Raw genomic sequence first — 17,366 nt, 5'->3', positions numbered from 1 at the left:
AAAAGAAACAGACCAAACAAAAGAGGAGGCGGAGTTGCTCTCTATATAAGAAGTAACTACATCTCTACAGAAATGGAGCACAACAATGATGAAAACTGTCTTGAATGCATTTGGGTCAATATAAAAGGGGGAAAAATGACATTGCCATAGGTGTATACTATAGGCCACCCAACCAAACCGAGGAAATAGATGAACTTTTTGCTAGTCCGCTAACTAAGGTATGTAGGAAGCACATCACAATAGTAATGGGGGACTTTAATTACCCTGACATCAACTGGGAGACAAACTCTGCACCAAGTGGAAGATCATGTGTCTAGATAGTCACAGATAGAGTAATAGTCATGATCCAAGAAAGAAAAGACTCCAAGGTTCCTTCCAGATAGATCTTTTATTGTACATTGGCAGCAGCAATTTGTGATGGTTATCATGATGACATAGTTATCCATTACACACCTAATCCCATTATAACCCTTTTGGCTCCATTCCTTTCCCTTAGCTAATGAAGATTTCATTTACATACTAGGAGCCAGAGCAAACACCATTGTCAAAGATATCAATATTCCATAGCATTTCTGAGCAATTCTAGATCACCTGGAGCAATGGTAGAACTGGTACAACGTGTTGGCAATGAATGACATAATTTTCAGTTAGAGAGAGTGCTTTGCTGAGTGCCGCAGTACTCACATTTGCTCTTTGCAGCTACTCTCCTTTCCACCTGGAGTTATCCTGATTTTTTACTTTGAACACTAGAAGAACTGAGAATTCAGGATAAGGAAAACCTGTTCTTCTATATATGCAGAATCTGAACTGGTCAAGGAGGTGGACATACAGTAAATATTTATAGGACATGTTTCTTTGCAATAAGACACTTAACCAAGAATGAAGGGTATGAATGACACCTTAGAATCCTCCAAACAGGAAAGGTAAGAAAGCAACCTCATAATATGAAATATTCACAACAGTCAAGAAGAACAGGAATTTCAACCCCCAAAATAAATATTTACTTATTAAAGAACAAGATTTAACAATAACTTTAACCAGTGAATGAAATGCAAAAAATGATTATGGAGTGCAGTGTGGATCTCACTATCAACAGCTATTAGCTTAAAAACATTTAGAGTCAATCTTTTCTGCTGGAAATCAAAAAGAAAATTTGGTCTTTTTTTAATAATTTGAGAAGTTAGTACTAATTACTTTAGAACAAACTTTCCACAGAACCTGTGTTATACATCTTTTTCATTCTTATTCTTTTGTTGACTTATAACTATAATAATGTACTTCCTAAAATTCTGATTAAGGGATGCTAAGGTAGATCTTTGATATGAGGAATGCAAAAAATCTACAGGAAATTAAAATAAACACCATGTATTTAATGAGTGCCATTGGATCCTGTGGTTTGTCAATATTGTTGCAAATACCTTCATTCCCTCTAAGTGCCTAAAGCAGTGAAATAATCCTGTCTGCTATTTCTCCTGTCCTTCAAATAGCAGTAGAACTAAATTCTCATGAATTAAAGCATAATGGAATGACATGATTTCTGCTTCTTGCAACAAGAAACACAAATTGGAGGCAAGGATTGTTTAACTTGGGAAAGCAGAATAGATCATACACAAGGCATGACAGACCGATAGATAAGGTGCTTTCATCTAACTGTGACAATGACAGCATTTTGGCAATTCAATTCACTTTTATTTTTAGAAAAAAACATCAACAGTTTTAGGTGGGCAATGCTGAGACTCAGGCCCTGTGTGGAGATGAAGCTGCTATAAACTAAACCGGTGTTGGTAGCTGTCCATCACCTGTTGACTGTTTGATGCTCCCATTCAAGGTAGTAGCCTTGAAAGTGCAAGACCTCCCCCGAATTGATCCGTCTGCATAGAGTCTCTCTGGTTTTTTCTGACAGCGGAAGAACATAAGGAATCCATTGCGGTAGTTCTTATTCATCCAGCCATAGAGCAAGGGGTTTGCAAAAGTGGAACACATGGCTATGACATGAAATACTGTATAAAGGAGTTTATAGTCATGGAGGGCAAGTGCCATACCTAAGTCTGCAGCAAGCTGGAAAGCATGGAAGGGTAGCCAAGAGACAGCAAACACCACAACGACCATGAAAAGCATCTTTGTGGTCTTTTTCCTGCGACAGTGAGTGTCATTTCTAGCAGAAGGACTAATGTGGCTTTTCAGTTTGAACCATATCCTGATGTAGGCATAACAGATGATAGAAAGAGGAAAGACATATTGCAGGATGAGCATGGATAAGCTGTATATAGTGGCATCCCTTTTGTCAGAAGGCCATTTCTCTGAGCAGACAACTATTCTGAGGTTGATGGATGGAATTTCTTCATATCTGTATTCTCGAAAGATAGCCAGTGGACTAGCTAGGAGAGCAGCAACCAGCCATGTAATCGCTATGATGGTGAAGCTGATTTTCTTGGATATTCTACTGTCTAAATGAAAAACAATACATCTGTACCTATCCAGGGCAATCACAGTTAACGTGAGAATAGATACATGAACACATAAAGCTTGAGCAGAGGACACCAAATGACAAAGTACAGCCCCAAACTTCCATTCATCCAGCAGAGTATAAGCCAAAGTAAAGGGCAAGCAAGTATCCACCATTAAATCTGCCAGAGCTAAGTTAGCTATGAAAAAGTTGGTTACAGTCCTCATGGTTTTGTATCTCACTATCATGTAGATGACCAAGGAGTTGCCAATGAATCCCAGCAGAATGATGAGAGAATAAGCCATTATCAGTATGATTTGGACTCCCAAGATCTTGGTGCTATCCATTATAAGTTCACTGGATCCATCTTGAAATCCCTGACTGGGGGTGACAAGACTGTCTGCATGCCAGCGAGATGGTGACTTCTTCTCTAATATATGCTCATCCAAGATGCTGGTACTGTTGACTTGACCAAGCAGTCCCATGCCTATTTTTTTGTATTTATATAAGCCCTGGGTTGACAGTTAGTATTATGTTTTTTTCTTTTGCCTGCAGAAAGAGAAACAAGTATAAGATTGAAAAGAAATACATTTAAAGACTTTAGTTTATAAGTTATCAAATTCAGCATTTCCAATTAAACTCTAAATTAATGCAATCCTCATGCACATTATAAGTTTATGGTTTTCATGCACAGCTGAATGCAATATCGGAAAGAAAAAAATTAGCCTCTGTAGATCCCATTATATTTGCATGATAAAATTACCGTAAATCTGACCAAAGAGCAAAAAAAAAAGTTTGATCCTGACTAAATTCACATTATTTTTCACAAAAGATGTTTTTTCTTTGCAATTCTATTTATCTAAAATTGAATGGGTTAAAAAATAATCCTTCCAAATGTCATGCTAATAGCATCACATAAACCAGACCACCAGTTTGGCTATTAGCAATTGCTTGCGATTGGCCTACAATCTGCCTTTGTGCTCTCTCGTGACCTTGCCTCTGCTTGTCAGAGTAATTCTATTTGCATGAAGAATGGCAAGGAAAGTCAAAATATAAATTAACAATGATCTAGAAATACAATAAACTCTGCAACTGTTTTGTTCATCAGTATACTTAAGGCTTCAGTTCCTTGCCCATATAATTGGATATAAGTATATGATGGGACTGAGTGAGCAAGATCCTCCACTAAAGACTAACTTAGACAACATTTTAGCAGTTTTTGATCCAAGGGATGCTAAACAACTATAGGAACCATGTTTTACATTCTTCATAATACTCCCAGCAAGCCATTTTGGATGGGCCAACGCAGATCTTTAGGAGCTGATATTATGATACAGTTGCTGTTGGAGAGCAACTATCCTGGTTGGGAAATGGGCTCAAGAGAGGAATCAGCCTGCACTTGCTTTAAATAAAAGGGCTAGGTTTGACCTTCCTTAAATGCCTTAGAGTAGGGGTCCCCAACCCCTGGTCTGTGGACTGGCACTGGCCTGCAGCATACCAGAAACTGGGCTGTGCAAGCAAGTGAAGCCCCATCTGTAGGATGGAGGCAGAACATGAAACCATGCCCCCTCCAATCTGTGGAACAACCTCTCTCCATGGAACCAGTCCCTGGTGCCCAAAAAGTTGGGGGCCGCTGCTTGGGAGCCTTATCTGGTTGTTCCCAGGCTAAAACTGCCAGTGTGAGGAGAATCCTCTGTAATAGGCAGAGAACAATAAAGTAGCTAGTCTGAACACTACACATGTGGATCTGCTTGTTTGCACCTGACAGTTGCTGTGTTCATGTAGCACAGGGCTGTCAAACTCGCAACGTCATGAGACGTGTCACTACGTGTTGCGACTTTTTTTCCATTGCCAGCAACAGGGTGGGTGCAGTTTCACTATGATGCATCCTGCCCGCGGGCCGGCAGTTTGACACCCCTGATGTAGCACAATAGGCTATGGTTTGCTTATCCATAGTTGGTCAGATAAATTGCAATTAGTTCACAAACATAAAAGTTGGACCTATGCCCAGAATTCCCAGCATGGGCATAAAACAAAAACATATTTTTTTATTTGGAAAGGTTTGGCAAGTTAAAGACAAGATAGGTGCCGTAAGGCCCACAAATTATCAATTCACTTTACTCTATAAAATAAGCAAACTATCTTTTTGCTTAGTAAGTTATATGGTCCCGATCTATATTAAGGATTTTTTAAAAGTAAGACTGCATGAATGTTACTGTTTTCTGCCTTTCCTACCATCTGGTAAGTCCATAGACTGGGATAATGAGCTCACCATAGGGGACAAGGAGTCTCTTCAGAGCTGTCCTGCTCCAAATAAACATACATAAGACCAGTCTAAATCAAGACTGGCCATACTGTGAAGACTGAATGAAGCAATTGTTTAAGGCAGTCGATGTTGGGAAAGATGAATGGTGCCTCCCAATGGCTCCTATTGATCTCCTAGGGTGTTTTGTTGGATGAAAGATGTACAGTATATACACTACCTGAACCCTAGATATAGCAAAACAGATTATTCAGCTGACAGTCCACCTGACTTTTGTATATGGAGTGAGAAACCAGCATGTTTATGTTTTGGATAAAGGACAGGGAATGTCTTAAGCCATTCCCTGAGAAAGATAAAATATTAACTATAAGAGAGATGATAAATATAAGGGCCCTTATGTCTCCTTGTTGTAACTTTTAGAATCCTTACTACATACTGCTGTATGATTTACTTGATCCTTTTCAAAGTTCTTAGGGCAAAATAACAAAATTGACTCATCCATGCTTGTCAGTAATGTCATAGATGGGCTTCAAATATGTATATAGCAGAAGAAATATAGATTATAAGTTTATGGCCTAAACCACAGGTCGGCAACCTGCGGCTCCAGAGCCACATGTGGCTCTTTAAAAAGCCTTCCCCTGCGGCTCCCAGCCTCCTCTGCCATTTGCAGAGACAGAGACAGAGAGAGGCACTTGCCTTCCCTTTTCTCTGTGTGTGTGTGTGTGTTTGTGTGTAAAAAAGAGAGTGGACTCACACGGTGTTCTCTCGGAGGAGCTGAAAACCTTATTGGGCGGAGATCCTCCCTTTGCTGCGTCTCTGCAGGAAACAGGAAGGGCAGGAGAGAGCTAGCCCAGCTATGCTGACTCAGGAATTCTGGGAGTTGAAGTCCAAGTGGCTCTTTGAGTGTTTTGGGTTGCCTACCCCTGGCCTAAACATTTAAGAATATTTTGCCAAAGCTATAGGGGGAAAATCAGAATCGCTGCCTTTTAGCCAGTTTGGTCATTATGCCTGTTCACTGATTTGATTCTTCATTTCCAGCACTGTATCTCTAATGGCTTAGCCACATGTGATTAATCTCTTGGATCTGTGAAGGTTTTCTTCTTGGTTTGAAAGCAAGTGTGTCCAATTATTTCACAGAACAAAGTTCATAACACCTCTAGGGAGCTCCAACAGGAATTTAGACTGCTTGGCTGTAAAACTCTGTTGCTTGAGATGTTTGACGATGAGTGGGAAGAAGGGCCTGGTTAGATTGGTCTCAGCTACTTCCTTTCCTCCTCAGTTGTGTGTGTGCGTGTGTGTAAATATTTTACTGGCTCTTAGAAACTGACACCATGGAATTAAATCAGAGCAATGAGCTTGGCAGCAGGCTCTGTAGTGTGACCACTGAAACACAAATTAATCTGCCTGTATGGTGCTCCGGATATAACACTTGTTGCTTTATCTTCTTCACTGCTGCTCCAAACATTTGTTATTTTTTGTGTCTCCCTTAAGCTGTAGATGTCATATTGACCCAGGATTTTCTTTATGAGTTTCTAGAACTGCATAGCTGATGAGATGCAATATGGACATAATTTAGCTTAAGTTTTCGGATGCTACCACATTGTTTGTGCAATTTATCTTCAAAGTTATACAATTAGGATTATCTTTACTATGTTTGATTCTTAGTATGCCTGATGTTTCTTTCTGTTTTTTCTCCCTTTTTCCTCCTGTGCTGAAATCTATAGCCTAAATCATAGGCATAGGCATACAACAAGGTGAATAAAGGGTAATAATTGAATTCCCTTCCAGCTTTTTCCATGTTGTTCATGAAGCAGCTACTATATATAGAAGCATGTTAGATTAGGCTGATGCAGTACTTTCTATTATTAAATCTAGACTTCTATTGTAATAAAAATATAAATCAAATTATAGTAGCAACAGCAGATTAGATCAGCTTATCACAGTGTATTATAAATTTATTTTCAATACTCTTACTCAGTCCTGTGGGTTCAGTTCTTCTAACTCAAGTTAAATAATACATTTGAAAATAATAATAAATTTCATTTTAGCAATAATAGTCTAAATAAATTCTATTCACCTCTAGTTATTTGTTCCCAATTTGCATTTTCATTGAGAATGCAAGAAGGAAGATTATTACAATTCCAAATTAAAATAAGTCTTCGCCAGCTACATTGACACAGATGAGCAGTTCCAGTTAGGTTTGAACTGGCATTAATATTCATGTACTGTGTGTACAAATGTCAGTTCACACAAAATATCAAACTTATTGTATAGTTTCTTTTGTGCAAGCCCATGAGAGCATTTTCTTTAAAATTGTCATATTATATCCAGTTTCTCACATCTCTTTTAAATGGATTGAAATGAGTAAGGGGTATCCAGCAGGCTGTTGATAAAATGTTTTCTTAATATCTTACTCAACCCCAAATAACATCTGGCCAATAGCATAATGTCTAAAGAGCAGCCCAACAGCCACTTATATAGCATGGCTAACTTGAGCCATTAAGCCAGTTGTCTCAAAGGGTTTTTAAAAAAATGGGCTGATGTTTTAGAATTAATTAATTAATTATGCCTATAATTATTGCAATGCTATTTCAATTTGATCAAAGACAGTTTGTGATGCTTTGGATTGTTCAGAGGCATATAATTAAGTTCTATCTAACCAAAAGCAAAGTCATTAAACTCACTGAAATGTTCATAGCCAGTTGCCACTTTCGGCTGGATTATACAACGCCACCTCTGGCATTAATTTTGTGTTGTAAGAATGAAGCAATGGCTATGCAGACTCACTGACTGAGCCAGACAGAAATATTTATTGCAGTGTCTTGACTATGTCCTATACTCATAAAATCCCAAGAGGCTATTAATTTTTTTTAACCTGATAAACATTGGAGAGCTTTTCACGTATCTGTCCCCCACTGGAATAATAATTAAGCAGTATTGCTCCAGACAGTTAAGACAATGTTGAATGAGCTGGTCTAGTGTGTTGGACAAAATGCAAGACTTGGGCCGAGAATTATGTGAAATCAAATGACTGTTGAATTATAATTCAACTGTTTTAATTATAATTTGCGTTCTTGGGGTACACAAGCAAGCATGCTTTCAACCTAATTTTTTTTTTGCTAAGTCTTAAACTAGCACCAGAAAAAAGCTTGTGTCTTGCTTATTTAAACTGGCTTAAACGTAATTTAATTATTACCATTTTCTTTGCATCTTGACTCTCTGTGGTTTGTGTTTAATCAGAGCTAGGTCCTGGTTTGTGCCAAAGGAATGATCACTCTCTAAGTATCAGAAAGATTATAAATAGATTCGGAGTAATACAAGAGGAGTGGTTAAATGTTCAGAATTTTACAGATTGCTTTTCCAGCTGAGGAAATTATGATTATTCTCGTCTGCATTATTTATCCGTTCAGGTGCTTGTTCAGATAAGCTTGTTTTGATTGTATATTAGGTAAAATCATGAAATCTGGGCTGCACAAATTTGAATGACCAGTAAATGGCAGCAAATATAATATTCTACCTCTCTCCCACATTCTACTTATCATCAGGAGTTTTGCAGCCCAAATCCATTAGGCCTAATATCAGGGAGAATTGGTGTTGTTTTTTTTTAAATAAAGCTGTAAATAATTTGTATAAATGGAATTTTGCTATCAGTTTTAAAGACCATTTTCACATAGCAGCATATTGTTAGTCCCCAAAGACATAAAGAAGAAGCCTCTGGGCATAGTTAGGGTTGGATCTATTTCTTTCCTTCCAGTTCCAATCAGATGAAAACATACATATGAGCTGAAAAATGTTGAGCGACTGTTTCCTGATAAGATGTCTTACAGAATTAAATTGTTCGACTTGTTTATAGTTCAGTGTATTCTGTATATCTTCAAAGTAATTTAATTCAATTGCCACCTTACGAGTGCTGTGTAAATACAACTTAAGCTTGTCTTCTGATAAATTGATGTTTTCTGCTTGACCATGCCCACTAGGAATTGTGACTTTACTCATTGTGACTTTACTCATTACATGGTCTCAAATTTCCAAATGCACTCCTACTTTTTTTTTAAAAAAGCCCTTTTCTATCCCTGTCCAGAAAGGTCCTTCTAGAAAGGTACTCTGGGTTATCTTCCTATCCTATGATATTTATGAGTTGAAGTCTATACTTATCTTTCTGCTTCCTGCATGGAGACCAAATTACAAGTGAAACTAATGTCAAGTAAGGCTAGGTAAGTATGGTATATCACAGTGATGGCGAACCTTTTAGAGACCGAGTGCCCAAACTGCAACCCACTTATGCATCGTTGGGTGCTGGGTGGGTGTGGCCAATTGGGTGGTGTGGCCCATTGAGTGGGCCTGGCTGAACTAAAAATTTCAATCAATCAATTCCAACTTTGCAAGATCTTTTTTTTTTCCCTGTGAGAAGTTGAAATTGACTGATTGAACCTTTTTTTTTTGCACACAGCGGCAGAGGCCTAAAGCGAAAAGGTTTTATAAAACCCAGCTGAAGGTCTAGGACTGGGGCGACGGCACGCGTGCCCACAGAGAGGGCTCTGAGTGCCGCCTCTGGCACCCCTGCCATAGGTTTGCCACCACTGGTATATCAGCTCCAGCCCAATGTAGATGATCAACCAATGAGAAGAAAAATGAAAACTTTTTCAAGAAAAAAAGATGAAACATAGAGAGAAGTTGAAGAGATAAGGCAAATAGAAGTAAAAAGGCATTAGCTTCAAAATAATTTTTTTTAAAAATGACTGCTCATTTGATCCAGATGATACTCCTGAGAATTCTGAAAGAGTTCGGATGTTGAAACTCTTCTTCTAACTCATTTGTGCAATATCACAACAAATCAATCTCATTACTACAGGAAAGGAAGACTGGCAAATTTGTACCAGAGAAAGCAAAGGCAGAAGTGATAGGCTTGTTAAGAGTATTTTTTTGTCCAGATAAGTGTAGAGAAAATATCATTAAGCATATTAAAGAAAAGAACATTCAGTGAGATTTCTGTAAAAGAAATTTCTATCCCATCAGCCTTCCTTCATTTTTTTTTCACAGTATCAACCAGCAGATAGTTAGAACAATCATTTCAACATTTTTGCTCATATCTTTCTACCTTTCCTTAATCTCCTTTTGGATCTAGTCTATGCAGGATCTAAAAAGAGCATAAAAATCCCAGCCAGTGCCCAGAGATTACCAACAGAGATTTTTTCCCCCACCTCAATTGGAAAGCCTGCTAAATTAACACTGAAATTATTTCCTGCTTCCTCATCAGCTCCACCAAAATGGCTTTTAATCTGAGGAAAAGATTAATCTTTTTCCAGTCCCTGTTATTTCATGGCTGTTTACCCATGATTCCATTCCTTTAATCAAGAATGTAAGATGACTGAATGTTTGAACAAATGTCAAATGTGTTTAAAATCAGTATTTAATATTTTGGCATCAGGAATAGGCAACCAATGGCTCACAAGAGCTACTTCAGACTCCTTTTTTGGATCCATAGAGTCATCCATGTTTGTCATGGTCACTGATTACCCAATGATTTTAATGTGAATTGAAATAAATAAATAAAGATATGTGCACTAAGCCTGATTTTAATGAGATGAGAAGTAAAACAAAAGAAGGAAGGGTTGGGCCAGAAAGGGTTATTCAAAGGAATTTTTTTCTGCTGTGATTCCTTGAAAACCCACACAGTAAGAGGTTACCAATCTGGTATCCAATCACTATTCAGATATTTGCAGCCCAGATTTGATACTCCAGGATTTCAGAGAATCATTCCGTCCCCTTTTGCACAGATTTTGAGTCTGTGGATCAGATTCTTCAGCCTCCCAAATTTATCCATGGATGTGTTGGTCTGCTGGTAGGAAACTGCAATAGAAGAGAACAAAGGTAGCTCGGGGTTGAACTATGGAGTCCTTGGTGCTCTCTGAGCTTGGTAGTTTGATCGTAGATATTTCATTATTGTTGGGTAATGAAACATCCACAAGCAAACAACCAAGCCCAGAGACCACTAAGAAGTCCACAGTAGGGAATTACTCCAGCCACTGCACACAAGGAAAGGAAGATGGCTGAATGGTGATTTTGTTTGCTGGGGAAAGCTAATACAGCATAAAGAGTCAGCAATGCTTTCCTGGACTGTTGACTTGACGGGAAAGTAGGCTCCCCAGGGAAAGAAAAATGGGCTGACAAAATATGGTCTTGTTCCTTGGTTATATGAATTGAATATCCATTCACCAGTCCATAGCATTCACTTAACCCTTGTATACCTGTGCATATGATCTGTACCATGGAGGAAGTAGGTATGAAGGTAAATGGGCATATACCTTCTTCATAAAGTTATGTAGATTCAGTTAATGAAGGAGGAGAATAAGACCATTGTACTAATTATCCCCTCCTATTTCATTTCCTTTCATCCTCTGTGTCCTTTATGTGTAGAGAACAATGGATAACAGAACTCTTTTGTGTATAAAGTGGCAGAAGACTATGGATAGTGTTTCTCTTCACATGAGGAGGACAAGACGAATGCAATGGAGAGAACAGATCTATTACAATCATATCTACTCTTCTTCATATGTAGACCCAAGATACCTTTTCAATATCCCAGGAAAGCTAGATTCTCAGTCATCTGAACAGAGACATCCAGAGGCATGTTGAACAATAATCTAGCTACCAATATTCAGCCAAGGACATAGTTAGTCATAGTCTAGTGTGCCACCTAAACTCAGAAAATTAGTTCAATTTGGTAAACCATGATTCGGTTAATCATGAGTAAGAGTCTTATGCAAACACAACCATAGAGTGAAAACTAGGCTTTTGCCTCTCTTCCAGATGTCACCCAGATGCCATTCCTCTGCTTTGTAGAAGAGGGAAGACAAGAAACAGGGCTGCTCTACTTCAAAAGCTGCTATTTAGTCAGGAGCATCCAAGGCGAGGAGATGGAGGGAAGAACGTGTCAAGATGGCAAATGCAGCTTATGATCAAAGCCCAGGCTGTATTTTATATGCATTTGGTCTTCAGTTTTCTTTGAAATATTTCCATTCTAACCTCTCATGTTATGAAAAACAGTAATGGCCTTTCGGCTACTACATATTTTATTATAGGATTGCCTCATTAGAAGCAGCACCTGAGTATTTGTGTTCCCTTTTGTTCAAATTCCTCTCTGGAACAACAGTCTTTAAAATGACTTCAAGGAAGAGGCAATGTGAAAGCAAGAGACCTTTCAACATGGTTGGTTTTTTTCTACGATGAATATGATAGATGGCTTTAAAATCTATCTTACTAAAGAGAAACATTATTGAGAATATATAATCTGCAATCTAACTCTGACTTCATAGTCAAGTCACTTGTTCATAATTCACCAAACCTGTATTCTAAGCAAATTATTAAATGATATGGGGGGTTTTGCTACAATTTTCTGAAGGATTGGCCTCTGGGCATACAATGACATAAATGAAAACCTCAAAACATGGCTTATCACTGTCTCTTAATTACCCTGAATTTTCATTTCATGCATGACACTAAACATACGGATTCCATATTTTACCTCATAACAGGGTTGATGGTGTTTAGGCTGACATGTCAGAATCAGACCTGGGAATAATGATTTGTTGTTCAGTCTGCCAGACAAAAGCTCAGCATGCAATTGTACATCCATATGTCTATATTGCTCCTTCACATCCTTATCACTTTTTCTGTCCATTTTGCAATCTTGGAACCCAAAGAAGACTTTACTAGCTGAGGTTGAGCTGATGCTGAAGCAGTTCTATTTTATAAGGACAAAAAATAAATAAATCTCCCCCTAAATGGAAGCCAAAAATTATGCTCAAATAATGAGTGAAGGTTCATTGCCTAATGCGTATTTATTCTCTGCAACTGTCATTCATCATAGTTGATAAATTAAGCTGCAGTTAAAAAAAAATTCCTGAAAGAATAGTTCTGTGTTTAATGCTCTGTCACTTACTGGGTTGTGTAGATTAGATCAATACTCATTAGTGTTCAAGTGGATTTTAAACTCTTTTGACTTTCTAATTTTGTCCAAGGCTTGACAGTATACACATGACACTTTATATCAAAAATTTGGCGGGATATTGGCAAGTCACATGTTTCGCTAAAGACATGAATGCTTCCTTTTTCTAGACAGGTTTATAAATCATCTTATCTTTGCAGAATATCACTAACAGAATGCAGACACCTCTTTCTTTCCTTTTCCTGGAGATCTGCTCAGGCGTAGTGCAACAATAACATTTGGAAATTAAATGCTGCTTAAGTAGGGTATAACCTTGACAGGAACACTGAAGCAGTTTGGGAGGAGGAGGGAACTGTTTTAGAAAGAAGAAAATAATTTTGGTCCCACAGAAGCTTCTTAAAAATAAAACTCTGCTGGACAAGATAGCCTTTGCCTGTAGCAATTTTTGATAATAAGATACTGTGTTCAACTATCCGGATCCCAGATTGCCCCATGTCTTCTGGCTCTTGTAGGTGAAATCCAATGCTGCTAAGTCTTCAGCATTTCATGACTAACTGGCCACAAGGAAGGCAGTAAGGGTAGATAGTTAATTCTCTAATTTGTGGTCATGTTAAACTCCCATTTTCAAGAGCACTCACAGGCATTTGCCCCATCTTTAACAGAGTTATGGGTTCCAACAGTTGAAATAAAGATGTAAAGAAGTTCCACAAAGAAGAAAGGATGCCTCCTGAACAGCTAGAGGAAATTCTAAGGAATTTTTGGAAATGGAATCAGGAAAGCTACAGCTCATGGAGTGCAGGAAGGAACAAAATTTTCCCTCTCAAGGTGAACATGATCTTGAAGTCTCAAGAAAAACTAACAGTATATTGGGCAAGGAGAAAGATTCACAGAAAACAAGATATGGACAAAAAGTCAGGGATGCTACAAATGACAGAGGAGCTGCATTGATTTGCTTGGTTATGAGTGACCCACATCTATCTCCAGTCTACAACACAGTCCTTTCAGCAATTCCAAGAAGGCTCCACACCCATTTTCACTACTCAAGTGACCCTGAGGATGCAGATAAATCTCCAAGTGGCCTCAACAACTCTCTAAAAGAATGCAAATGTCCAGCTGTCTGCAAGGAGTATAAATCCTTCCATTCCCCACTGCAAGCAAGTAAACAAAAGAACTTCACACATGGGAGGACACTGAAAAAAATGTCAGCCACTGAAAAAGACAAATGGAGAAAAAGGTGATACATAACCTTTGGATTGGTGCATGATCTGGTGTGAAGGGGTTTTGAAGATGCAAATTCAGTGCACTGATTGTTTAGCTTGTTTCAGTAATCCTTTTTTATGTTAGAATCCTGCTGCCAGGGCTGTTCTCTCTCTCTCTCTCTCTCTCTCTCTCTCTCTCTCTCTCTCTCTCTCTCTCTCTCTCTCTCTCTCTCTCTCTCTCTCTCTCCCTCTCCCTCTCCCTCTCCCTCTCTCCCTCTCTCTCTCTCTCTCTCTCTCTCTCTCACACACACACACACACACACACAGAGAGAGAGAGCATAATGATTTTATAAATACAGACTGAAATCATATACAGAGGCAGAAAAAGTGGTAATGATTGAAAGGAAAGGAAAAAGTGAAGAAAAAGTACAAAGTTAATAGCAATTCTCAAAGACTGACAATCACAAAATCACCAGTCACCATTTGGTTCAGATCTAATTATCCAGAAACAGTTTCTGATATCAGCTTGAATTATGGATTACAAAGAAAATTGGATACTAATATTTTCATCACCTAACCCAGGCTTGTTTCCACTTATTGGGCTACTTCTCCATGGCAGCATCTCTTTGCCCCTGTCTCCCAAGGCCATTCCCACATATCATTACAATCCAGATGAACTGAGAGAGACATATCTGTTTATCTAGCTCCATAGAATTTCACTACAGAGTCCTTATTTAGCAACCACAATTGGGTTCGGCAACTCAGTCACTAAATGAAGCAATTACTTAGCAGGTCTATAAAGCAAAAGAAAGCTGAAGTAAGATCATAAGCATAGTTATGATCTCACTTCAGCTTTCCTTTTACATTTATTTATTGAGAAAATTGATATTGCCGTCTACTCGCACATGGTGACTCAAGGCGGTTTATAGGACATATAAACACAATATAAATTGCTCTACGGGCCTGCAAAGGTCATAAATGTGAAGACTAGTTGCAAAGTTACTTTTTCATCACCATCATAACTGTGAATGGTCACTAAATAAGGCAGTAACCAAATGAGTATTATCTCTGAAAGAATGTTCCATACTTAATATGAGCTGTTCTTTTTGTCCCCTCTTATGGTGTTTCTTTAAATTAAGCTAAGACACTTTGCACTTCAGTTAAGTGCATCGCCTCAGATAAGAATTAATTGCCTCCGATAAGCTCAGAGAATTAATAGTAGAATAGATTTTTCAAGGATGTCTTTAAGCATACATGTTACCTTTAAGATCCACAAGAATTGGGAAGCACTATACATGAATAATTCCTGCTTGTCCAAACATCAGATCAAAGCAATAGTGAAATCTGGATGAGAAGCACAGTTCAGGTAATAAGAAATTGGAAAATAACAATTGTATAAAACTTGCACTACTCTGAAACCTCATTTTGAGTTTGACTTTTGTACTAAATCTCTCAGTCAAGAACGTCAAGCTACACTTGATTACCACCTGGTAGCTTCTCCCAATCCAATTTTTTGGTGCAAGAGTGAATCTATGTACCCAAGAGAGGAAAGGGGTAGGTTCAAAGTCATCTTTGAACAAGGAACTCACTCAAGGGAAAGGTCTGGGGATTATAATATGCAGCCAGAAGAGGGCAATCATGATACTCCCAGCAGTGTTATTTTGTTGAGGATTCTAATAAAAACCATGTTTACATTTAGTATGATAGTCAAAGAGAAAGAATACAGTACTGTTTTATCCCACATTCTTAACATCCTGCTTTTGAAGTCCTAGTTATCCAGCTACATCAATCTCCATGGATCCAAGACCTAAACAAAGACAGATATTAACTAGCATGTGGAATACTTTCCGATAAAGTAAGGAGATGCACAAAACTAGAAGTGAAGGAAACATGCTTCTATGCCCAAGAATAAATGTTCAGTCCAACGCTTCTAACCAAGCATGTTTTCTAGCCAAGCCAAGAGTCTTGCAATTAATATGAAAAACAAAAACTTCAGACTATTGCGCCAAAAGCCAGCAACACAAGGTGAAGCCTTCCAGCCTCGTCAAACCAAACTAACCTGTCAAAAGATCAATCCCACTCAACGGGAGTCATTTCCTGATATTGCATGACATCTGGCTTCATATTACAATTGTATTTACTTGATGGGAAGCACACAGGTTCATTGTAATAGGTGATTTGTTGTTGTTGTTTTTAACTCTGTGCCCTTGCAGGAAGAATGAGTTTATTTGAAGCACACAGTAATCGTGTCCTGAATAAAGCTCTCAGGTGCTTACAATTAAGGAAATAAAAACGCAAACTGGAGCATGACAATACACAATGTGTGCAACAACTCCATTAGTCCTCACTTAAGGCATTTCCACATAGACACCATTTTTATCACAGACACACACACACACACACACACACACACATACACACACCAATGTATCTAATTTTGAAACTGCCCATTTCCCTCACAGATTTGCAATGATCCTCTTGGGCTGCCACGGAGCTGAAAAATTATGGGCTCTGCTATCTGATGAGGATGATGAACTGTGATCCTGCTGGCATGGAGCCATTCTAGGAGTTGCATTTGTCTCATGTGGAGGAAACAAAAAAGTTTCAGGACTAGGAAGACTAGTCTGAGATGATTCTCCTACTTAAAACAAAAAGCAACATGGTTCTCCAACCCCTCTCTCAAAGAGAAACAAACTAGAGTTGAATTTTAGCAAGTTATCTAAGGGCAGTGTATTCAGTTTCATTTCCTCCATCCCAAAAAAGAAAAAAGAATTTGGAGGAAGGAGAATGCCACTGTGGTTGCTATTTCATGCTGGCTAAAGACACGGGTAGCCTTCAGGACTTTAGCCAAAACATACTGCAGGCATTTATTTTAATTCCCAAATTGTGTGGACGGGGCGGGGGGGATGTAATGGGGAGGACATTTTCACGGATGACTGCCTTGGTATCTAACCAAGCTGTAGGAATTAACTGCAAGGAGTCCTCTTTTGAAAGTCACCCATAAACTGATCTTCCTATATGAGTTTGAGTTTTCTATTTAAAAAATCAAGCTGGGACATAAATGTCTTCTTTTTCTAGGTGTAACCAAAGAGCTCAGCCTACAGAGCACAAAAGAAGCAATAAGCTAGGATGGAGGCAGAGAAGAAATGAAATTCAAGAAGTACTAAAAGTGCTAGGTCTGCTGTTATATCTTCACCAGAAGTCACACCGTATCTGATCGATCTAACTATTATACTGTGGGATTCCTTTATATATGGGGAAGCCTAGTCTCAAAACTATCAGATATTGCTCAATGTTCAAAAGCCAAAGCTCTTGAGCCAGAGTTCATTCTGAATCTGCAGGCTAGATCCAGAAGCAAATGGGCAAAAAAACATGTCAAAATATACAAAAAGGCCAAAGCAAGAAAGAAATATAGAGTTTGTTTTATAAATCTAGTCTTTGTGGATCAAATACCAAAGGGAGAGCAACAGATAGAAGAAACCTAGAGTTCTCCAAAAGTAAAGATGATGG

General features: G+C 38.4%; 1 protein-coding gene across 1 annotated transcript; it reads right to left on the bottom strand.

The window, feature by feature from the left end:
* Positions 1-1,723: 1,723 nt before the first annotated feature.
* NPY2R (neuropeptide Y receptor Y2) lies at positions 1,724-2,937 on the bottom strand. Its single transcript, XM_015822718.2, has one exon. The coding sequence runs from the start codon at positions 2,929-2,931 to the stop codon at positions 1,771-1,773; it is 1,161 nt and encodes a 386-aa protein (XP_015678204.1). The 5' UTR covers positions 2,932-2,937; the 3' UTR covers positions 1,724-1,770.
* Between the last annotated feature and the right edge of the window lie 14,429 nt (positions 2,938-17,366).

Source organism: Protobothrops mucrosquamatus, unplaced genomic scaffold (assembly GCF_001527695.2).
Source record: "Protobothrops mucrosquamatus isolate PMUCROS unplaced genomic scaffold, P.Mucros_1.0 scaffold1654, whole genome shotgun sequence".
Taxonomy (NCBI): domain Eukaryota; kingdom Metazoa; phylum Chordata; class Lepidosauria; order Squamata; family Viperidae; genus Protobothrops; species Protobothrops mucrosquamatus.
The sequence above is the reverse complement of the archived record's forward strand: the minus strand, read 5'-3'. Positions and strand labels throughout refer to the sequence as shown.